The sequence below is a fragment of the Melozone crissalis genome, unplaced genomic scaffold (assembly GCF_028551555.1).
Source record: "Melozone crissalis strain CALT ecotype California unplaced genomic scaffold, PUWL_Pcris_2 ptg000023l_1, whole genome shotgun sequence".
NCBI lineage: Eukaryota > Metazoa > Chordata > Aves > Passeriformes > Passerellidae > Melozone > Melozone crissalis.
In genome coordinates this window covers 39,227,507-39,251,716 of record NW_026535801.1, presented here as the reverse complement: position 1 = coordinate 39,251,716, position 24,210 = coordinate 39,227,507, and the positions used below count along the sequence as shown (strand labels likewise).

Genomic DNA, 24,210 nt, shown 5'->3' with positions numbered 1-24,210 from the left:
CGATATCGGCACATCAGCAGTGCCAGAGCGCCACAGATCAGATCAAAGCTGCAGCACCTGCCCTCAGATCTGCATCCAGAGCAGGAAAACCCACCCAGGGCTCACCTGGCTCCCTCCCTGCTCAGCACCACATTGCTGCATCTGAATAACCCAAAGCACTCCTTAAAGCCTTTCCAGATAGAAAATCCCCATTTCTGCTCTTGCTGAAGGTATCCAAATGTGCCATTTTTCCAGCAGTTAGAGATGATACTCAGCCTTTTCTCTCCAAACAAATACAGATAGAAAAAAGCAGTTAAGAGAGTTTCTGGCATTGGAGAAAGGAAGATGATAAATGTAATAGAACCAGTTTTAATCAAGATCAAAGCTGCAGGAGAATGCAGACAGACAGTCTAGACTGCTTTACTTTGAAAGCCTAAGCATATAAAGCAACATCTGCAAAGAACATTAATCACATTTAGTCCACAATCTTATCACCTCCCAAGCAAGCAGAAACAACTTTTACTTAAAAGTCATATGCTTCTATGTGACAAGCGTTTTTAATTATCTTTAAATTAGATATTTATCACTGATTACAAAGCTGTTCTCTGCACTTTGAAATAAGCTGATGTAATTTGAAATATATTTGCAGAGCTCCCCGGACAAAAAAATGGAATAAAGTATTGGTAAGGAAGCCTGGTGAACAGTAACAATTATTTTACATCACTGCTACAGAGTGGGAATTCTCAAAATATTGGATTAAGTTCTGATTTGCTCTTCTGCATTTCAGACCATAACTCAGCAGACAGCAATAAAGTGAAAGATTTTCTGTACAGTTTTCTTTAGCTTTAGAAAATAACTTGAGAATATAAATAATCAGCTTTCCTTAATTTTCTTTCTATAAAAAGTTTATCTCGCTCCTGCACTTTAGAGGGGAATTAAAAATTGGAGAGATGGTGCATATCTACATATAGAATGTTTATGTGATAATGCACATCTTTCTATACGAAAGCAATTTATTCCTTGTTTACCTTGCTTTATTTTGCTTATATTCTGGTCCATTCTCCCTTATGATTTTGCCTACTCACTAGCAATAATTTAATTTATTTTATTTAAAGTGTCTTGCATTAAAGTTTTCCCTTCTGCCAAGGTTTTCATACAATCTACCCTTCAACAAGAGCCTGGCAGAGACAAATCCACAAAAAAAAAAATCCATCATCTTCCAACCCTGAGGCAACAGCTGTGACAATTTACAACATTATAAACCCACAGAGGCACAGAACAAAACTGGGAATTTCTGCACTGAACTCAGCTTCTCCAGCAGCCCCACATCCCACAGGAGAGCTCGTGAAACGCAGCAGCAAATCCAAAATTTATGAGTCTTACTCAAAAACCTGGGTGTTAAATTCCTCAGCTCAGAGCAGGCAGAGTGTGCAGCCTCCCCTGCAGCAGCATTCACTGAAAAAGGGGATTTTTAGGATTTTTAGGAGTTTTAGGATTTCTACTGATACCTTTCAGCTGGAGATCCCTTTGCAGCTCCCTTCTGGAGATCTCCCTGCAGGCACTGCTGGCCATGCTGCTGCTCCTGGGTGACATTCCTCGGTGTCCCCACAAATTCATAGACAAAGAGAGAATTCTGAATGCCTTTTTCCCCAAATCCTCCCCAGTCTGGTGCAGCTCTCAGGTTTTGCAGCAGCAAAGCCCCAGTCACTCATCCCACCCTGAGGAGAGGAGATTTCACTGAATTTCTGTGCAAAAGCACCTGGGTTGTTCTCCCTGCTCAGGCTGCAGCATCTCCTGGAGCTCTGCAGCGTTCCTGGAGTGCTGGAGTTCATCTGCCTCAGCTATTTTAAGAATTTCCTATCTTTAGGCCTACTGACAACACTTTTCTTATTTTTTAATGTAACTTTAACCTCCCACAAAAAGCAGTTGAACAAAGGGAGGCTCTGCACACCTTCTGAAACTCCTACACCTGTGGAAATTGGAATGCTTGGAGAAATACCCTCATATGCTATGAGGGGTATTTATATAATATATATATACTAATATAAATAATATATATACTATATATACTATATATAATAATATATATACTATATATATATAATATAATAAAATATAATATAATATAATATAATATAATATAATATAATATATATAGTATATATATAATATACTATATTATATATAGTATATATAATATATATTATATAATACATAAAATATATAGTATATATAATATATATACTATATATAATAATATATATACTAATTTATATAATATAATATATACTATGAGAGGTATATACATAATATATATTTAAGTTCATTTCTTGGTGTTATTTTCTCATTTAACTGAGCACCTCATAGAGCCACACCAAGGCAATCTATTTTCTGGCCAATTTTTAATTTGCTTATCTGATCAATTCCACCACAATTCTTTAAGTTAAAACAAATTACAAGTATTCAGGTAGAGCAGGAAATTTTAAAGTGCTGTAGGATAATGCAGAGGATTTCTCAGAGCTTGGCTATTTATCTTCAAAACCCTGGGATTGGTTTGGGCTGCAAAATTCTAATGAAGCAAATTTGACAGAATAACTAGAACTAGACAGCTGCTTTTAAAATGGCAAATAAAATTTAGTTTCACTCCTAACTCCAGCGAGATGAACTTCAATTTTTATTATCTCATCTCATGGACTGAACCACATGGCCTAGGAGAAATAACACTGTGGCTATTTAAAGGCAAGGCAGGTTCTGACAGCTCTCACTGAACTCTCAGAGGAAAGCAGAATTCCAAAGTCCGGGGATGAATCAGGGTACGTGACCCCAGAAAACAACACCACAAACAAAAGCTTTAGGGCAAAAGCGCTGCACTTGCTGCTACGAGATAATGTGTCTTCTAAATTTAGATAACAATTAAGAAAATGTTATCTAGTGACCTGAAATCTGGAAGGCACTTTAGGATATGGTTTTGACCTTCTAGTTCTTATTCAAGAACACATTCAAAGCCAGAAGATGAATGCTGTTACTCCATTTAAAGCCTCTTGACACTTTGACAGAGTAACAGCCTTAAATTTGCTGATTGAAACTCCAAGTTCCACAGCAATAAAAGGCTCAAGAGGGCTCCCTAAACACGTTTTCTAAAGGTACTCCCGTGCCCAGAGGCAATGGGTGAATCTCTCCTGCCTCTCAAAGATAAGAGGACAAAGATGGTTGTGGATATATTGCATGAGTTTATTTGGGAGGGACCTGCCAGACAGGTGAGCTGCTAACACATCTCCAAAAACACTCCTAGGAAATTACCAGAACATCAGTGAGAGAAGAAAATGACAATTTTGAAGCTATGCTGCATGAAAGATTACAAAAAAGCCATTTCAGCTACAATTCTGTCTATGAATGCCATTCTCTGGTAAGCACGAATTCCCCAGAAGTGCAGTGGTGCTTGCAGCATGCAGGATTCCCTAGAAATAGCATTCCACCCACTGCACGTGGAGGCAGGTGAGTGAGAGGCAAAGAAGGATCTCTGCATGGAACCTCCCATGGGCTAACACTCACTGAACACGATAAATTTGGGATTTCACAGCGTTTGGGAAGATCAGAGCAGCCTGGAGTAGCCTGTGTTAAGCGAGGCTTGAGAAAGCAGCTATTTGAGGAGTTCTTAAGTAAAAAAATGAAGAATAAGCAAAAATAATGAAGAATAAGTAAAAAGATGAAGAATGAATAAAAATATGAAGAAACTTTTCAAGCCAGGGTGTGGAAACTAGAAATTCAGAATTTTACCTTCAAAGTTATCAATGCATGAGTGTTAACACCAGGGTAAATAAACCTGGATTTGAGTCCAGGAGTCCAAATCACATCAAGTAATTTTGATCAGTTTTGCTCAAGCAGCAGTGCTGATAAAGAAGCAGAGGCACAGAGATGAAAGCAAGAGAGCAGAGCCCAGGACACTCAGCTTGGATTAGCCCCTATCACTGCAATGTCTCAGTGTGCCTGAAGTCACCCAGAGCCACTGAATCTGCTGACAGCGGAGTTTGGGGCTCGCTGAGAGTGAAGGGAACCCAGCCATGAGCCCAGGCTGGCAGGGATCTCACAAACTGCCAGACAGACAGACAGACAGACAGCACTGCTCACCCCTGCAGGAGCCTCCCCAGGACAGTGCCCAGGGAAGGAGCAGGGAATCACCAGCACTGAATGCCACAAACACAGGACTGAACCCCACAGAACAGACGGTGACTGGGCTGAGTGAACTTTGCACGGGCTCAGCAGGGCTGATCCACCCCTCCCTCCCTGCTGCCACACCGGCTCCAGCCCCAGGAAAACACCGGGGAGGGGAAGGACCGGACCGGGAGGGGAAGGACAATCCAGGGAGGGGAAGGACCGGACCGGGGAGGGGAAGGACCGGACCGGGGAGGGGAAGGACCGGACCGGGAGGGGAAGGACAATCCCAGGGAGGGGAAGGACAATCCCTGGGAGGGGAAGGACAATCCAGGGAGGGGAAGGACAATCCCAGGGAGGGGAAGGACAATCCCAGGGAGGGGAAGGACAATCCAGGGAGGGGAAGGACAATCCCAGGGAGGGGAAGGACAATCCCAGGGAGGGAAAGGACAATCCAGGGAGGGGAAGGACCAGACCGGGAGGGGAAGGACAATCCAGGGAGGGGAAGGACAATCCCAGGGAGGGGAAGGACAATCCAGGGAGGGGAAGGACAATCCCGGGGAGGGAAAGGACAATCCAGGGAGGGGAAGGACAATCCCAGGGAGGGGAAGGACAATCCAGGGAGGGGAAGGACAATCCCGGGGAGGGAAAGGACAATCCAGGGAGGGGAAGGACAATCCCAGGGAGGGGAAGGACAATCCAGGGAGGGGAAGGACAATCCCAGGGAGGGGAAGGACAATCCAGGGAGGGGAAGGACCATCCCAGGGAGGGGAAGGACAATCCCGGGGAGGGGAAGGACAATCCAGGGAGGGGAAGGACAATCCAGGGAGGGGAAGGACCAGACCGGGAGGGGAAGGACAATCCAGGGAGGGGAAGGACAATCCCAGGGAGGGAAAGGACAATCCCAGGGAGGGGAAGGACAATCCAGGGAGGGGAAGGACAATCCAGGGAGGGGAAGGACCAGACCGGGAGGGGAAGGACAATCCAGGGAGGGGAAGGACAATCCCGGGGAGGGGAAGGACAATCCAGGGAGGGGAAGGACAATCCCAGGGAGGGGAAGGACAATCCAGGGAGGGGAAGGACCAGACCGGGAGGGGAAGGACCATCCCAGGGAGGGGAAGGACAATCCCGGGGAGGGGAAGGACCTCTCCCTTCCACAGAAATCCAGTGACAGAGAGGGAGCAGGGAATCTCCAGAGCAAGACACTGCTTCAAGACACAGGAAAGTTCCTCAGCACAAACTCACGCTACAACTTGCAGCTTGTAAGAGATGAGGAAACAAATGTATCCGAACGCACAAAGCACAACAGAAGGTTGGCCTAATTTTAATGTGGATTCTCCTTTTGGGGAGAATTTTGAAAGCCTCAGACAATACGAACTGCAGGGTGAACTAAAGGCTTTTGGCAGCAGCGTTCAGCAATTATTTGATCTGGAAATTCCATCCAGCCCCAAGTTTAATCACCTCTGAACAAACTATTCCTTCCTGAATTTGTCCATCTGTGAGATCATTTTTTATTTCCACATGTTCTGAAACACTGAGTTCTCCAGTTTAATTACCCATCATTAGCAGATGTACTTTTTCTGTTTAAAGTACCTTCATCAATCATTTGGGTGGATTTGATGTGAAGCAGCTGGCCAGCAGGCTGAGCAGGAAGAAAAGACAAGTTAGCAAAGGACTCAGCCCCCAAAGCATGCTGAAATGCATTTGCATGGTTATCACACAGAGGTGGGATGTTGGCATGGATTGGGATGGAGAAATTACAGGTATTTAGCAGTATCTGGGTTATTCACTTCCAATTCTCACCAGAATGATGGTTAAAAGGAAATCCTTCAAGTCTGGTGCTGGGAATTTTTATAACAGAAAATAACTCAGCAGATTTCAAGTTGTTTATATTTAGTTAAGTTATAGATGTGCTCATATGGAACCTTTATTCTTAGCTATTGGGGAGAAAGAAATATCTACATCCAAAAGAATGCATTTCATTAGTAGCAAAACGAAAATTTTCCAGGTATTAAGGGACAGAATAATATATTTTTAGAGGTTTATTTTCCTTAAGATAGGAAGCATTGGTGTCATGGGGATTGCTGACTTTCTCCAGAGAATTCCTCAGTTGTATTTGGAGTAGTCATAAGCACAAGTTTAAGGGCTCCCAGTGCCAGATGTTGTGTTTGATGGAGCTCGTGCTCACACAGAAACAGGTGTTCCTCCTGTCACAGCTGAGGAATTCACTCAGCAATAAATCCTCCTGGCGGGCCAGAGGAACACCAAAGCTTCACAAACGCAACAAAAAAATTTATGGGAGGATTCTGCTGTCTTGCCTCTGCAGGTGTTTATCCTGTGGTAGTCGATGAGCGTTTGAACGAGAACACAAACACTTCTATCAGCAAGATCAATAAGGAGAATTTCCCTTTGCAAGGAGAAGAAAAATTGTCTGGTTTTTCACTTGGATTTGTTTGTTGTTCGCTTGGCTGGCTTTTGTTGTTTGGGTTTTTCCCCCAGGACAACGATTACCTCCAGACAGCCGGCACAGGAACAGATATTTAATAAATCACTGACCAAACAGCAACAATGACTCAACTTTCGGTGTGGCAGCCTCAGGAGTGCTCACTGTGTGCTATCAGGAGCAGCTGGGGTCATGGAGCCCACAGCAGGAATGCCAGGCCCTCCTGAGCTCCCTGCCTTGAGAACCCGGCTGGGGCAGGGCCTGGAGCAGTCAGTGTGTCCCACAGCTCAGGCGGGTGTCCCACAGCTCAGCTGGGTGTGCCACAGCTCAGCTGGGTGTCCCGCAGCTCAGGCGGGTGTCCCGCAGCTCAGCTGGGTGTCCCGCAGCTCAGCTGGGTGTCCCGCAGCTCAGGCGGGTGTCCCACAGCTCAGGCGGGTGTCCCGCAGCTCAGGCGGGTGTCCCACAGCTCAGGCGGGTGTCCCACAGCTCAGCTGGGTGTCCCACAGCTCAGGCGGGTGTCCCACAGCTCAGCTGGGTGTCCCGCAGCTCAGGCGGGTGTCCCACAGCTCAGGCGGGTGTCCCACAGCTCAGCTGGGTGTCCCGCAGCTCAGGCGGGTGTCCCACAGCTCAGCTGGGTGTCCCACAGCTCAGGCGGGTGTCCCACAGCTCAGCTGGGTGTGCCACAGCTCAGCTGGGTGTCCCGCAGCTCAGGCGGGTGTCCCGCAGCTCAGCTGGGTGTCCCGCAGCTCAGGCGGGTGTCCCACAGCTCAGGCGGGTGTCCCACAGCTCAGCTGGGTGTCCCACAGCTCAGGCGGGTGTCCCACAGCTCAGCTGGGTGTCCCGCAGCTCAGGCGGGTGTCCCACAGCTCAGGCGGGTGTCCCGCAGCTCAGGCGGGTGTCCCACAGCTCAGGCGGGTGTCCCACAGCTCAGCTGGGTGTCCCGCAGCTCAGGCGGGTGTCCCACAGCTCAGCTGGGTGTCCCACAGCTCAGGCGGGTGTCCCACAGCTCAGCTGGGTGTCCCACAGCTCAGCTGGGTGTCCCACAGCTCAGGCGGGTGTCCCACAGCTCAGCTGGGTGTCCCACAGCTCAGGCGGGTGTCCCACAGCTCAGCTGGGTGTCCCACAGCTCAGGCGGGTGTCCCACAGCTCAGCTGGGTGTCCCACAGCTCAGGCGGGTGTCCCACAGCTCAGCTGGGTGTCCCACAGCTCAGGCGGGTGTCCCACTGCAGCTTCTCCTCCTGGGATGTTTATTTAAGCATTATTTATGCACAGATACCGAGGCTGCAATGCCCTGAACTCTGCCATCCAGCACTCCTGGCCACAGAGCTGCCCTGGGCACCCCAGCAGGGAGCACAGAGCACACACACCAACTCTGCCCACAGCACTGCTGGGCTCGATGCCTCCAGCCTGTGAGAAATGACTGCTAAAGTTCCATTTTAAGTTTCATGTTAACAGTTTAAGCTCAACTGTTACAGTTTAATTTTATCAAACTTTAACAAAACTACAACAGAGGACTAAATAAAGAAAAATTACAGCGCTGGGACTCCCCTATGAGGTGGCTCGTCTACAAAATGGATGCTCTGCCTTTTATACCCTTAGCCCTCCTCAAAGTTACAGGGGGAGGGAAAGAGGACTCTGGAATTACATATTCTAATAACATCACTATACATCTATATAATATCTACCTCTTAATTGTGGGAGCCAACTATTACATTACTTATCTATACAACCCCTTCCCAGGATTGAGCCTGTGTTTCATTTTAAAGTTTCATTTTAAGTTTCATGTTAACAGTTTAAGCCAAACTGTTAAAGTTTAATTTTATTAAACTTTAACAAAACTACAACAGAGGACTAAATAAAGAAAAATTACAGTGCTGGGAGTCCCCTGTGACTACCAGCCAGGTGGATCATCTATAAAATGGTTGCTCTGCCTTTTATACCCTTAGCCCTCTCAAAGTTACAGGGGAAGGGAAAGAGGACTCTGGAATTACATATTATAACAATATTACTATACAGATATATAATATCTACCTCTTAATTGTGGGAGCCAACTATTACATTACTTATCTATACAAGTCCTTCCCAGGACTGAGGCCATCTGCTTAGATCACCAATAACTTTAAGGAATCTTTTAAGGTACCTGCTGGAAATTCCACAGAAAAGCTTTAACATGATCCTCCCAGGATGCCAAGAATCATTTATTGAACATTATCCTCATGGATGCCAAGAATGATCAGCCTTGCTGGAGGGAAGGTGGGCACACAACAAACCAATGTACATTCAGGCCTCTGCTCCCCTGATACAGTGATCAGTGAAATCCAGTTACATCCCAGGTTTAAGAAAACTTTGGAAAGACTATTTGTAACATAATCTTAGCAGTATCTAATTTATGGTACTTGGATTTTAGCTGCAGATGTCCTTAAAAGTTTATTCTGAGCAGGTGGGCAGAAAACTTTGTGCTAAATCAGATCGAAGAAGAAAACAGCCAGCACTAACAGGTCTGGAAATGATGAGGGGGGAATGTCCTTTAAATGGGAATGTCCTTTAAATGTAGAACCCTAACTTCTGTGGTGGCACTGTACCTCCACAGAAGCCACCACTTCAAAAAAAGGGTTTAAAAATCCTGCTTTAAGTAAAAAGCAACTTGAATATCACAGCTAAGTGAAAAAGGAAGATGATGATGGAAAGAGCAGCCTGGGCCATGGAACACTGGCTTCTCTCTTCCCTGCCAGGGAGGCTGAGCTGGGAGAGACCATGGCTGGGATAACACCTCAGGTAAGATTCCCCTGTGTTTTTAAACTGATTTTATTTCCAGTCACGCTCCATGCAGCATTTCAAACCACAGCTACCAGAGACCAGTTTATCTCCATTTCAGTGCCCATGCCTGGATCTCAGCACAGTTGTCCCCATGCAGAGTTTCAGGGCAGATTAACAGTAACAGGATGTCTGCAGAGAGCCCAACAACAGCCGAGGCTGCCTCACCCTGCAGGGCAACAAAGGGGATGAGCTCAGGGGCTGCCCCAAGGACCTGGCTCTCAGCTGAACCCTCAGCACCACAAACTCACCCACAGCTGTTCTCTCCAGGAGTGTGCCCTGCTGGCTGAAGATATTCCTGCTGCATGGCTTACAAGTGTCCTGGCTCTTCCACACTCCCCTGGCAACTGAAGATGCTCCTGGGATTGAGTCCCCTCAGGTCTCATGGCTGCTCAGCTGATATCCAAAATTCACCAGCCCCTGGTTGGACATGGGATTCCTGATGCTGAGTTTTGATTCAGTGCATTCAGGCCTTACCAGTTAGGGTTCTACATTTAAAGGACATCCCCATTTAAAGGACATTCTCCCCTCATCATTTCCAGACCTGTTAGTGCTGGCTGTTTTCTTCTTGGATCTGATTTAGCACAAAGTTTTCTGCCCACCTGCTCAGAATAAACTTTTAAGGACATCTCCAGCCAAAATCCAAGTAACATAAATTAGATACGGCTAAGATTATGTTGCAAATAGTCTTTCCAAAGTTTTCTTAAACCTGGGATGTAACTGGATTTCACTGATCACTGTATCACCCCTTCTGTGATTGTGTCAGTCTGAATCTTTTATTTAGTTCCCACCTCATTGTTACCACAGAACCTGCAAGACAGGAGTGAATTTTATCACCTATTCCTTGGAATGACAGAATCACAGAAGAGTTTGAGTCAGAGAGGACTTTAAAGCTCATCTCATTCCATGGGCAGGGACACCTCCCACTATCCCAGGGTGCTCCAGCCTGGCCTCGGGCACTGCCAGGGATCCAGGGGCAGCCACAGCTGCTCTGGGCACCTGTGCCAGGCCCCTCTGCTGCTCTGCCTGGAAATCTTGAGTCTAGAGCCCCTGGAGAAAAATCTGATATGAGATATTTAAAAGGCAAGGGAAGAGGGAAAAAACCCTGTGAAAAGAGGCCTGAACTGAGATCCTGAAAAAGAGAAGCAAATTCTTTCTGAAGAGGGAGGTTATTAAAAATGATACTGAACTGTGCCATTTTCCCTTTCCCACCCACAGAACAGCTCCACTCACCAACACTGAGGTGCTTTCCCTTGACAATTCCCTTCCCAGGACAATGCAGGCAGCCTCCCTGGCAGCCCTTATTCCATCCATCCATCCATCCATCCATCCATCCATCCATCCATCCATCCCCTGCTCCATCATCTCTCACCCAGCCCCTGCCTCTGATCCTTGTGGGAAATGGATTTGTAGAAAGTTCTTAAAGCTTGACAGAAGGCTCACAGAGTGTGTATCTGTGTGTAACTGTTTGAGATAAGAAATGCTGACTTAGAAATGTCACGGAATAGGAGAGACATTGCTGAGAGAGAAATGGAACTAGAAACAAGTTTTAAAGGATGGTTTTGTAAATAGGACTGGATACTTTGGAGGAATAAAACTGTGAAAGATGAATTGTAGTAGAAGCCACGAGGGGTAATTTTAGATTAATTGTTTTAAGCATTTACAGCATGGTGTGGCAAAAGCTGATAGGCCAAGAAGCACTTATAATGTATTGTAATTGGGAAATATTTGGCTTCTGATTGTGACGGTGTGAATTCTAACATCTGTATCATCTCATCCTTCTCATAAGACTGAAAATGGAATAAAAGTTTTTAGAACACCTCTGAGTTACCCCATCTCTGAGTCAGAAAAACCCCAAATCCAGCAGATCCTGAGTGCAGAAATCTCTGTGCTGTTTTCCAGTCACTGCTGCTGCTGTAGCAGATTGGACCAGCCCAGCCCAAAGGCAGCAGCCACGAGGGCTGAGCCAGCGGGGAGTGACAGCAGCACAAAATGGGGGTGTGGGGGAGGAATCAGATACAAAGAGGAGGAACTCTCCTCTCTCTGTTCTCCCAGCAGTTTTTGTCAAATACCCCACAACCAACACAACCTTTTGGACAAGTAGAAGGTGATTAAGAGGTTTTTGAAGCTGGCTGAATTGCTGGAGGAACAACTAAAAATTGTGGATGTTGAGGGCTTGCTTCTAAAATTTTTGCATTACTGAACCTCTGGTTCAGAAAGAAGGAAGACAATGGGGAGAAAAGCTCAGATGGGCAACAGAAGATCCCTCAGAACACACTGTGTCAGCATGTAAACATCTCCAATTCATCAAAACCAAATTCAACACATTTTTTACACATGAGAGAAATAGGAACTCATCATTTACCTCCTCTCTCCCATCTTCACTTTGAATGAAAGAGCTTCCAACACCAAAGTATTTGTAGCGTTGAGAGGAAAAATTCTGGGATAATTAAATTTCAGAACAATATTTTTGCAAAGGGGATTCTAGGAAATTAATTTTGCTTGATTTGCCATCCATCTGAATACTTTCAAGCCACTGGAAAAGTCCAGCAGCACTCTGGAGCATCAGGATTTTTCAGGAGGGATCCAGTCCATTCCCACTGGAATGGAAAGTGGGATCTGTGCTCTCCTGGCTTCCCTGCAAGCCTCTACCCAAGAGGATGAGTCAGAATTTTTCAGCTCAACAGCAAAAAACTTTCACCTGAAAGCTCTGTTTCATGGGTGCTGTCTCAGAGAAGTGCTAAATGCTGAGTTTGGGGCAGGAATGGAAGCAAAAGCATCTTGTGGTTTGAAATCACCTCCTCACAAATGAATCAGGGTTTCACAGCTGGGCTTTAGCACAAGCACAGCACAAAAACCCACCAGGAGCTCTCTGCTGATCTCTATCACCCCAAATGGGCGAGGTCAGAGGAGCCCTCACGCGTTGGGGTCTGAAGTTAAATAAAATGTAACCAAGCTGTTACACTTTTTCTTTTTGACGGGTTTTGTGTAAATTTTAAAAAATTCATTTATCCCCAGGGACAACTTGCAAAACAGATCCTTTCCAAAATTTAAGATCAGAGTTTAAATGAAAATATTTAACTAGTAGTGTTTTCTATGCTGCTTTTAAAGCAGCTTTATAAACAAATGATGACAAATAAATAACCAAATCCTTTATAAAAAGTACAGTAATTCAAACAATTGTGTGCCATTGTGCAACTTTCACAGCCTAAATGTTTTTCAACCCTGAAACACAGAAATATTTAAAGAAAACTCTTCCATCGTGTAATTGCTGTGAGCTAAAGAGAACTATCTGTACCCTCTACTGACAAACACCAGCAAAAATTGCTAAAATTAACAGTTACTGCAAAGTTTAATTTTGTCTTGTACACTCAACACTGTAACTCAACAACAAAATTAAACCACTTCCCTGTTTATGTGGAAATTCCTAGAAGGAAACAGTTTTTCGTGCTAGAAGGCTTGATAAACTGATTGGTCGTATTTAAAAATAGCTTTGAAAAACAGATCAAATTTGAACTTAGGAGATGATAATGAAATCCAAGAATTCAAAACCCAGCTGAAAGAATGAAGACCACTCCAATCTTTAGGCAGCATTTAAGGAATGGAGATTAGTGTTATCTAGGTGAGATAAGAGCTCTCAACCTGAAAAAATAAGGCCAGGCTTCAGTTACAAATAAAAGCCACCTCTAAATCACAAGTTGGTGAGGCACCAAAAGGCAGGAAGCTGCTGAAAGCACTAAATCAGCTCTGTGAGTGAGAGATCTGGAGATAAAGCAGCCTGGGATGGGATGGGACAGAGCTGCTCGGCGGGGAGAGGATGAGGAGCAGCACAGGGACCCTCCAGGGCTGCCCTGGAGCCACCCTGGCTCAGACCCTGCTGAGGTGGGGACAGCTCAGGGGGCTGCACTCAGTGCCAGGGTGGCACTGCAGGGTGGGCACACGGGGGTCCTGAGCCCTGGGACACTGCACAGTGCAATGAGGAACAGCTCAGGGGGCTGCACTCAGTGCCAGGGTGGCACTGCAGGGTGGGCACACGGGGATTTCATGGAACTGCACAGGGACAAACGTGGTGTCCTGAGCCCTGGGACACTGCACAGTGCAATGGGGACTGCCAGGATGGGTGTGGAAACAACCTAGAGGTTGGTGGGTGAGTCTAAAGCCCAGAAACCCACGGATTCCTGCAGGTGGGCACCACAACAAAAGGTGATTTCAAAGAGGAAATGACCATTTCTACTCAGAGCCGTTAGGATGAGGTGACATTTAAGAAGTGACATTAAAACCAGGCAGGGAGCAGATGACAGAAATCAACTGCATGGGGCCTGCATCCAAAGTGCCAATGCTCACCTCAGACAGGAATAACACCTTTAAATATGAAGTAGATCATCTCAGGAATCACTCTTAAATATGAAATGGATCATCTCAGGAATCACCTTTAAACATGAAATGGATCATCTCAGGAATCACTCTTAAATATGAAATGGATCATCTCAGGAATCACTGTTAAATATGAAATAGATAATCTCAGGAATCACTCTTAAATATGAAATAGATCATCTCAGGAATCACTCTTAAATATGAAATAGATCATCTCAGGAATCATCTTTAATTGCGAAATTGATAACTTGAAGAAAAAACTGAATCAATAATTGAAGGAAAGGAATGTATTTATCTAGATTTCAGATCTCAGCTGGCCCAGGGGCTGCTGCCTGCCCTCAGAGCCCTCACCCCAGTGCCCCCAGAGCACAGCTCTGTGCCCAGGGCCCATGGAGTGCTGCCCTGTCCCGGAGCAGGGGCTGCTGCTGCTCTCTCAGTGGGACAGCTCCCAGCTGAAGGCAGTAAATGATGCCAATGTTGTCGCAGCACACCGATGGCACACACTCCACGCTCTCGGGCAGGAGATGAGGGAGCTCTGAAGCTGCAGGAATTGTGGTTCAGCCCTGCCTGCGCTGCCTCCTGGCACTGCCCTCACGCCGTGCTTTGTGCCACCTCATTAGACACCGCTTGGCACCGGCTCCAGCACTCTCGGGGCTGCCGCTCCCCCCGCAGCCTCCTTCCACTGGCAACTCCAGAAACAGCCAAGAGAGACCAGCCACGGATTGCTCCAAAACATTCTTCACATCCACAGTCAACCATACCAAAAATTAAACAACACCGAGTTACTTTACCCACGTCCACTTCTTCCCCCAGAAAAAACAAACAAGAAAATCCCAAACCAAACAAGCAGAAACAAAATGAAAACTGCATGTTTTGCCCTCATAAGAAGTTTTGTATCTTTCAGAAAATACACAAGTCATGTCCTAAATGGTTTTGAACACTGTCTCCCTCCAACTTTATAAGTCAATCTGCCACAAGAACTTCTGCAATTTGTTAGAAAAACGAATTTGCTTTCTTACGTGTATCCCATTTACACGTGAAGAGTCGAAGCTATTAAAAAAGTAACGCAATTCTGAGCTATACAGATCCTTAGCATTTTCAAAAAAATGATACAGATACTTTCTAACAGAACCTTCAGATGAAACATCCTCAGTAACTTTTCAGGTATCAGCTTTAACAGCGCCAATGTTCAGAATTAAACCAGCAAAACTTAACTCGTTTGCTGCCATCATTGGAGAAAGTGGAAATCTTCCCAAGTGTGACAACAGCCTCATTTAGGGAAAACCCAAAACCAGATCAGCCAGCAACGCCTAAATTGTAATTACAATACACAATTTTGCTGTAAATGCAAAATGCAATCTTAATTCTTAGTTTTAATGAGGCAGATCGATATCTCAAAGTTCAGAAAGCAAAAGAATTTGAGAAATACTCTTTTTGGCCAAGATATTGCATTCATCTTCATTATCTATTCACTAGCTGCAGACAATGTTTCCCTCATGTAATTAAAGAGTTATAAAAGCAGAGAAATGCATCTTGGCATTTCTTACATGCCCATCACAGTTAAGAGTACATAGGGGTTTGCTTTTAATTACATTGTCATTTCAGCATTTTGTATTGAATTACCACCTCATTACACATCCATAGAAATCCTTTAAAACAAGAAGTTATGCTTTAACAAAGTGAGGAACGTCCAAAGGCGATATTTAGATTAATTGAAGAACTTGTGGCCCTGTTGCCACAACCAGCACTGTGCCAACTCAGGAACAACACCAACATTAATTACAATTTTGCATTTTGAGTCAAACAGATCATCCTGCACCACTTTAACCAGAAACACCAGCAAGAACACAAAATGACCAAGCCTTTCACAAGGTGTTTTTAGAATTTGGAAACACTGAATTTCCCTACTTGCTATAGGGCCTCGCAGTGAAGTCCCCAGGATTTGGGGTGAGACCAAAGATTCATTGCTCCAGTTAATATGTGAATTGTCTGCTTTTCTTGCTTCCAGTTACAGCTTTAACTAGGACATTTTGAAGAAAACCATAAATGTTGACTTTCCTCATCAGGAATTAAATTATTGTGAAACCATGATGATAACCATGCAATGGAAAAACGCTTCCCTGCTCTCTTTGCACCCAGAGCTGAAGGATTTGATGTATCTAACCCACATTTGGGATTCCTGGCCGCAGAGACATGCAACGTAAACAACATGGCAGTAAATATTCATTTTCTGTGGGATTAAACCTAAATATGCTCTGCTGTTTGGCACTGTAGTCACAAACTGTTTCTAAGAAAAAACCCCTCCACCACCACAGACAGCGCAGGGAGAGAAGACAAGAGATGCCACAGAAAGTCACTGGCATCCAATAGCACTTCAATCCCATATGGAAATAACAGGAAATAAGATGTGCCGAATTTGAAGCACCAAGGCAACAAAAACACATTAAGATTTCATCACACAAGAACTTGGCTGTAAAATCCGTAATTTTCTTGATCTTTTTAGGGAGTTTTCATTTTCAGGAACATCAGAGAGCTAACAGCTCATGGATGCTACCAACCAGCTCGAGCAGGCATTTGCATTAAGCTGATTTTAGTTAATTAAGTGGTGGAAATGCATCTCTCCTACACCAAGAAACCACTTCCACAATAAAACTCCTTGTCAACCTCTCCCTTTTTACAGCCTGGAAAAACTACAAGTGGAGAAGGTTGGAAGAAAAGGTGGAATGAATGAACAACATTAGTAATGAAAACCACTGGAGGTGCTGTCATTTTTCCCCTTCCCTAGAAGTAATGGTATGACAAAAATTAATGTCTGTGGTTAAACAGAGAAGAAAAAAGGGGTTTTTTTGAGTCTGAGTCTGTCCTCGTGTGCTGATCAGCCAAACTCATCACCTAAGGAATTTTACCCTCAAATTCCAGAAAGGTGAGAATGGGAAAAATACAAAAACCATTCAAATATCCTCCATGAAACCCAGCTGAAAACTATTGTTCCTGCAAACAGCGATTCTCTTCTTGCAGAGATCATCTTTTCCTGCCCTCAACTTACACCCAGCACATGCAGACAAACTTATTGAAGCTTTTTCTTCTCGTGTGTGCAGGGCAGAGATGCAATTAAACTCATGAGAGCAGCATCTCTCCGGGAATGTTTGGAAAGCAGAGCTCCACCAAACGATGTTCTGATGTTGCATTTGCACAATTTCAGCTCTTCTCAGAGAGATTTGGGCTTTCAAACTGTTAAGTATTAACAGATTCCTTAGAAATAGTTAACAGATTTTTGAGCTGTAGTCATTTGTAACATCAAGCTCTCCATAACTCAGTCTATGGTTGGAAACAGTATTAAAGAGTTTTATTTAATGAAACAAATCCTGCTCTTAACAGCAACAATAGGAGTGCCCAGTGGTAATACATTTAATAAAGAACTTGTACACTGATAACATAAAGGAATCTTGACTTTAAAAGCAGCACTAATTCTGAAGTAGTTTATTACCCCACAATAAAGTGAATAAAGTGATTAGAGTCCAACCACACTCATGGACAGCTCACAGGGAACACAGCAGCAGAAACAATTCCAAACATTGCCAGACCTGTGGCAGGATTTTCAAGGGTTACCAAGTGAATAATGAAAGGACAGTAAAAGAAGAGACATTACACAAGAAAATCAAAGAAAAAGTCTCATGTTCCCCCTCAATTCCTTCAGGACACCCAACCATTCAGCTTGTAAAGTCACACCATGCAAAGCAGGTTTTACAGTTCTCAATAGATTTTTTTTAGGGGGGGAAAGATACCATTTAAAAAATAATTTCTCAGGTAATAATCGCTGTGACAGAAGAGAATGATTAATTAAAAATCAGAGAATAAAACACCCTCCATGCAGTGAAAAGACAACTTGAACTACAGAGGTGTCTTTGACACGCCAGTACCTTCAGCTAAATTACTCAAGATCATCTGGGGGGCAGGGGAGTGAGCTGGCATTAGGGGAAATAGAGAATCAACACTTTTCTGATGTGGTTCCTTTTGTTTAGGTGATTTTGCTCAGGTTCTTTCTGCTTAGGTGATTTTGAGCTTGATTTTAGCTTCAGTTCTAAAAACTCCAGGTCTTGCTCCCTGTAGGAGACTGCAGAGCTGCTCTGATTTGGGACCACCCCGGCACCAAAGGCAGGGCAGGTATCTCGGTGAGATGATGGGCTGGGAAATGAGGAGTTCATGAGTAACAAAAGGAACGATGAGATTTTAAACTAAGATTATGGGTGAGGAAAACCCTCAAAACTCCTCCAGCATGTCCCACACTTCGAGCTGCACGGGGTGTACGTTTCATAAATCTCAGAAAATGCTGAAAGTGCCCATTCTCTGCTCCTGCAATCACAAAAGCAGCAGAACACAAGCACACTTCCCTGGGCAGGGGAGCACCCAGATCGTATCTGCAGAGAGCCGGCTTTGATGAACAAGCTGCTTCAGTCACAAGTTTTCCTGTGAAGCTCCCTCCAGTCTTGCCTCACCTACAGCACAGGCAGCTCGTTCTGAGATATTTTATTGTTAATTCAGGATTTTCTGCTCCTCTGAAATGAAACATGGCCACAGGTTTATCTCAGGAGTTTATTGAGAACCTTGACCCGGGCACTTTGCTTTCTTGTTTAGTTAATGTGCATTCATCTCAGCCTCTGGGGCTCCTACAGATGGGTGCAAACCTACACCCACTTCCATCCAGGCATCCACAAATATTTTAAAGCCCAATAACAACACAGATGCTCTTTCTCAAATATCTTAGTCAGAACAGGGAAATATTTTCACTCTCTTAACAAACTCACTGGAAATTCCTGTCCATTTGCAGTACATTTCCAGGATTTCATAGTGCAGTTTACAGATAATAAAATAAATCGCTTTGAACCTAAATAGCACTTCCACACCCACCACGCAGGAAAAAAAAACCACAACATTTTCACCTATTAAAAGAACCCCGGTATTAATTGGCCATGTAAACATCTGCAGAAAATAGCTGTATTTAAAAATAAATGAACAAATAGAGCAAAGCAAACCCCCAATTGCTGAAAGAGCGGAGCTGGAGCTGCACACAGAGAGGCACCTCCACACCTGAGCTCCAGGATTTTCTCAACCACTGCCAATATTTCAAAATGTAAGACCTGGGCAAACTGATTTTCACACAAAAGACTGGAAAAAAGAAAATTCTGGTGGTGATGACGTTAGAATCAATCCATCAGGTAGGGTTTTAAACTGAAATAAGTCACTTAAGAAACACTACTCATAAAAACGCCTGCACTTCAAGCTTAAAATCTTACATAATCTTGTAGTTCTGATCATAAAGCCAACAGTTTACTGTTGAATTTATTTATTTTTAGACTCGCCTAAAATTGTAGAGCGTCTGCAGCCCTGGTGTGAGTAGAAAATAGTATAATAATTGTTAAGTACCGGAACACTTAATGTGCAATACTGGAATAACCACCAAAACAATGTCATTAACATGAGAAGCAGCCCGGATTGCAGGCAGTTTCCTGCTCATTTAGCCAAGATTAATTCTTCACAGGCAGGAGGAACATTCTTTTCACCTTACCAAGGACAACCCGAGCGAGCAACGTTCAAGAAAAGACGTTCCTTATTGCTTAGCTGTTCTTTTTTATGAAGTCTGATAGGTAACGTCAACAAAAACCACTATTCTGTGCTCTGGGCAAAAGGATCTTGGAGGTGGACGTGGAAAGAGAGGCACGGAGAGCAGATGGCAGCAACTCTTTCAGAAACTGTTGCAGAGAGGGGGAAAAGTTTCCCTACCAAACACATTGCTGGATTGAGGGAATGCTGCTGAGCTGAAAAATCAGCCTTTGGGAAAAGCCGACACACACGTCGTTACTGCAAGGCAAAAGCTGTCAGAAATCAGGTTGGGTTTCGGAAGGAGAATAAAAATTAAACATCCCGAACAAGGATCTGGCTGTCCTTAACCCTCTGGTGGGCACAGGCAGGGATTTTGGGTTTCTGCTGGCAGCGCTCGCCATTTCACAGCACATTTAGCGCACCCAGCGCGGATCGATAGCACTACAGACACAAGACGAGACTTATCCATTTACTAACCACAGCAAAACGGCCTCTTCAGCAAAACCCTGCCGCTCCTAAGGCTGGAAATGTAAAAGGCATCCTTACAGGGATGCCATTACTCCCTTCTCCCGGTCACACGGGCAGCCTGGGAGCTTTCAGCCTGGTAAACAAGCACACCCTGCAAGGATGCTAAAAACCCGCACAGAGCACCCAACACACGGGCACGGAGCGCCAGGCGGGCTCGGGAACTCGCAGGAGATCCTCGCACAGCTCCCGAGAGGGTTTTGGTGAGACTGATGGAGCCCCGAGCACCAGTGGACCAACAGCTGCCCAACCACTGGTTGCTGCCATCACAATTTTCCTGCTGGAGAAGCGTGGGGAGTCCTCACACCCCGCTCGCTTCCCAGAGCTGGCGTTTGAACCTCAAACCCTGAAAAATCAGTAGATTTTTTTTTTTTTTAGGAAAATGCAAAGGGTTGCAAATGATTCTTTAGAAACGCAAAGCCCAATTCACCCCGATTCTGTTGGTACATCTCCACACGCACACACCCCTCGCCACCACCAGCAAAGGACGAGCTCAGCCTTTCAGAGCGGCACCTTTTCCAAATTAATGAAGCATTCAGCAAGGTCGCTATTCGCCAGTGAACAGTCCGGGGAAAGAGACATCAAACTGGAGCAAAGAGCAATTCCAGCTGGGTAATTCTTATTTAAAAGCAGCATCCAACACCCGTAACTGCGCTGCCAGGTTACTTGTGTGACACTAGGTGGTTATGTCTCCACATTTATTCCGCACAATTGAGCTGAAATCCAAGCGCTGGGAGCGTTTCAAGTGCTCACGCTATATATATATATTTTTAAGAATAAACACGAAAGCAGCTTCTGCCTTTACAGTTGCTGCCATCCACAAACATTTGCCACCTGAAAAAAAAAAATAAATCGTTTCCCATTCATACAGAGCCAGCCCAAGTTCCCAAGTGCTGACCCCAAAGCCCAAGTGACAAATCCAGGAACATTCACTTACCTGATGAGCAAGAGATAAGAAAAACAGCGAACGCCAACTTAGTAGCAGCTCCCATTTTCCAATGCTGTTAAAACATTTAAGTGACTTTAAGTATCCAGTTTTCTGGGTCCCGCAAGCTGGAAAAATCTCCCTTCTTGCTGAACCGTTATAAAGCGATTTATAGCAACATTTCTGCAGCAGGTAGTGTTCATAAAACACTAAAAATCAGGTTTGTTTAGACACTGACGACCTCCCCGGCTCTTTCTAGAGAGAATCCGGGTTGAGGGAGGGATAAATATATTTGGAACCGTGTTTCAAAACACACGTGTCATTTGGCTTCTGTACAAACGGTGGCAAAATTCAACTCATAAAAGTAATGCTACGAATCCACTTAAAAAAAAAAATAATCAAAAACCAAAACAAAATAAGTCAACGATCAAGCTGCTGAGCACGACGAAGTCTCTGAGTCTCCAAGTGTTTTCCACATCAGGCGCCGTGAAGGATCATCCCTGGTGGGTGCGAGTGTCGGGGGTCGGATGGGGATCAGTCCGAGGCGATGTTTTCGTCCTGCCTGCCCCCTTCACACCCCGTGTAGTGTTCGGGAGAAGAGCAGCTCCATTCCAGTTCCAAACCTCGAGGCGAAGAGAGGAAGTTTTGTTGGGTTTTTTTTTTTTGTCAGTTTGTCGATGAAAAACTACCTTTAAAAAACCAGCCACCAGCTACACGTGGGTTTTCTTTAATAAATGCTGAGGGGTTCAGCGTAGCCCAGGAGAGGGGAAGGGGGGAAACAACAGTCTGGCGACAAACAAACCTTCGGGCTCCCCGAGAAGTGGCAAATCTCTAGTCCTTGGGCAGGCAGCGAGAGCAGTGCATCCCCCCAGTCTTCGCCGCCCTTCTCCAGCACCAGCACTCCCGAATCCCAGCAAGATTTCCAATTCTTCTAGGAGATTTCCATCCCCTCCCCCCGCGAGAGGCTATATTTGGTATTTAACACACAAGAGTGGCTGGGGAGGGGGGGGGGGGGGTACCAAAAAAAAAAAAAAAAGAAAAAAAATTTAAAAATTAAAATGCAGTATCCAGGCGCTGGGGAGGAGGGTGGTATATATTCTTTGTGGCAAATCCTCGCCGTGCTTCCAGGAGAACCAGGTTTCTTTGGAAGGGAGGCGGCGGCTGTGCCTCACGGCGGGCTGGGGCTGGATGGATCCAGGCTCCTCCGGCTCCTCACGGGTCCTGGATGGATCCTCGCTCCTCTCCCTCCTCACGGACACATCTCCTCCTCGCCCCGCCGCTGCTCACACGGAGATTCCACCAAATCCACTCCTCCGAGCTCAATCCAGTTCTTGCCTTTTTCTTTTTTTTTTTTCCTCTTTTTTCTTTTCCTCCTAGGAGCGAGCAGCAGGAGACGGCAGGGGCGGGGAGGCAGAGCCTTCTCCCCGCGCCTCCCACACGGCGGAGCGGGGAGCGATCCCCTCGTCACCCTCTCCCCTAACTCTGACCCCGGCTCAACTCTCCGGTCTCCCGGGCGGCGGAGGCAGCGCGGCTCAGCCCAACTTTGTCCCTCCAGCAGTGCAGCTTAGGGGCTGGCGAGGCGAAAAGGCCGAGCCGGGGGATTCTCTCCGGGCGGCGGCGGCCGTGCCTAGAGCCCGCCGAGTGTCGCTGGCAGCGCGGAACAGCCCTCGGTGCCCTGCTGCCGCTGCTCCCCCGTGGTAATCTCATATCTACCCATTCACCCGTGTGGCGTGTGGAGAACCGGCCCAAGATGGCGGCGCCCGGGCGATTGTTTTTGTTTCCTCTCCGCCTCCCCCTCCTTCCCCACGGCCGCGGCGGCCGCCCCGGATTGACAGCCACACCATCCAATCACAAGGCGGGTTTGGCCTCTTAGCCCCGCCCACCTCCGCTCGCCCCTCCTATCGGCGGCGGGGCGGAGCGCGCTCCCCCACGCTGGCCCCGCCCCTCCCGGCCCGCGCGCGCCGCCTCACGGGCGCGCTCCTGCCCGCCCTTCCCGCCCCTCAGGGCGCGGCCCCTCCGGCGCCCTCGCCCCGCTCCGCCCCGACCCCCCACGGTGTCCGTAATTCAATTTCGGGGGGCTCCTTCGAGGTGTTGGGGGGCTGTGCTGTGCTCCCAGGCTCGGGTGATGGAGGCAAAGCGCTGCCGGCAGCCACGCGGTGGGACCTGGCTGGGAGGGGTCGCAGCGGTGTAACGTGTACACCACGGTGTGGGGCTGGGGGCGCTGCCTCTGGGGTCAAATGTCGGCCTGGTCTTCCGCCTCATCCCCAGCCCAGCCTAAAAACGTCCCTGAAAATGTCCTGCGGGTAGTCCAGGTGAGAGCTACGGCTGTGGTGGTCTCACGTTGCTCAGGAGCATCACTGCTGCTGCAGCCCAGAATCAGAGTCACAGAAGGGTCTGGGTTGAAAAGGACCTTTAAAAGTCATTAATTTCCAACCCCCTGCCACGTGCAGGGACACCTTCCACCATCCCAGGCTGCTCCCAGCCCTGTCCAGCCTGGCCTTGGACACTTCCAGGGATCCATGGACAGCCCCAGCTTCTCTGGGCACCCTGTGCTGGGGCCTCCCCACCCTCACAGGGACCGATTCCTTCCCAGTATCCCATCTGATTGAAACCTGCCCTCTTTTAAGCTGGAATCCATTCCAGTTGCCCTGTGACTCTAAGCAGTTCTCTCTGTGCTTCTGGTGGGCTCCCCCAGGTGCTGGGGGCACCTGGAGTGTGTTTGTGGCCTCAGCTCCAGGTGAGATGCACCATTAACAGCTGCCCAGTGTGTCCTGTCCAGGTAATTAATTAATTACCTCTGCTCCTTCATGAGTTTGGTGTCACTCCTTACACCTTTTTTTTTTTTTTTTTTTTTTTTTAATGGGTGCCATAAAATACATATTTGTTTCTGGATAAAAGGGAAGACATGGCTCTTAGATCTGGAGACCCATGTGGGAAAGCACAAGAGCCTTGGTGCTGGCCTTTGATTTCTGTGTTCTATAAAGACCTGTGGTTGCACAAGCAACAAGTGCCAAGTTCTCTGAGAACTGGTTATGCTGTTCACCAAGCCCAGATAGGCATTAAGTGCTTCCAGATTCCTTTTCCAGCTGTTTGGTAGCATGGACTAAGAGGGTTTTTTGGGATGGGAATGGTTGGTGGTACTAGACTGGAAGGAAAATTATCTGTATTTCACATATATGAATATACAGCCAAGTCAAAGATTAGCAACACTGCCAAGCTCCAACTCACAGATCTGGTGATCCACCAGGATCCAAGAAATGGATCTAGTTCAGTTTTTTTACTTTGAGATGTCTGCTTGAGTTCTTAATCAAAAGACAACCTTGGTGTTTCTCTGTCGTGTCCCAACACTTCCCAACATTAAATTCACCCAGTGTCCGTAATTTTTTTTTTATGATTT

General features: G+C 46.1%; 1 protein-coding gene across 2 annotated transcripts in view; it reads right to left on the bottom strand.

Annotated features, from left to right (window-relative positions):
• The window catches only part of ACVR2A (activin A receptor type 2A), a 56,188-nt gene extending 33,604 nt beyond the window's left edge, over positions 1-22,584 (bottom strand). For both annotated transcript variants that reach the window (XM_054277855.1, XM_054277856.1), the window contains exon 1: positions 20,826-22,584. In XM_054277855.1, coding sequence (XP_054133830.1) covers positions 20,826-20,880 — 55 coding nt within the window. In that variant the 5' untranslated portion in view covers positions 20,881-22,584. The remainder of the gene's footprint in view (positions 1-20,825) is intronic.
• Positions 22,585-24,210: the final 1,626 nt, after the last annotated feature.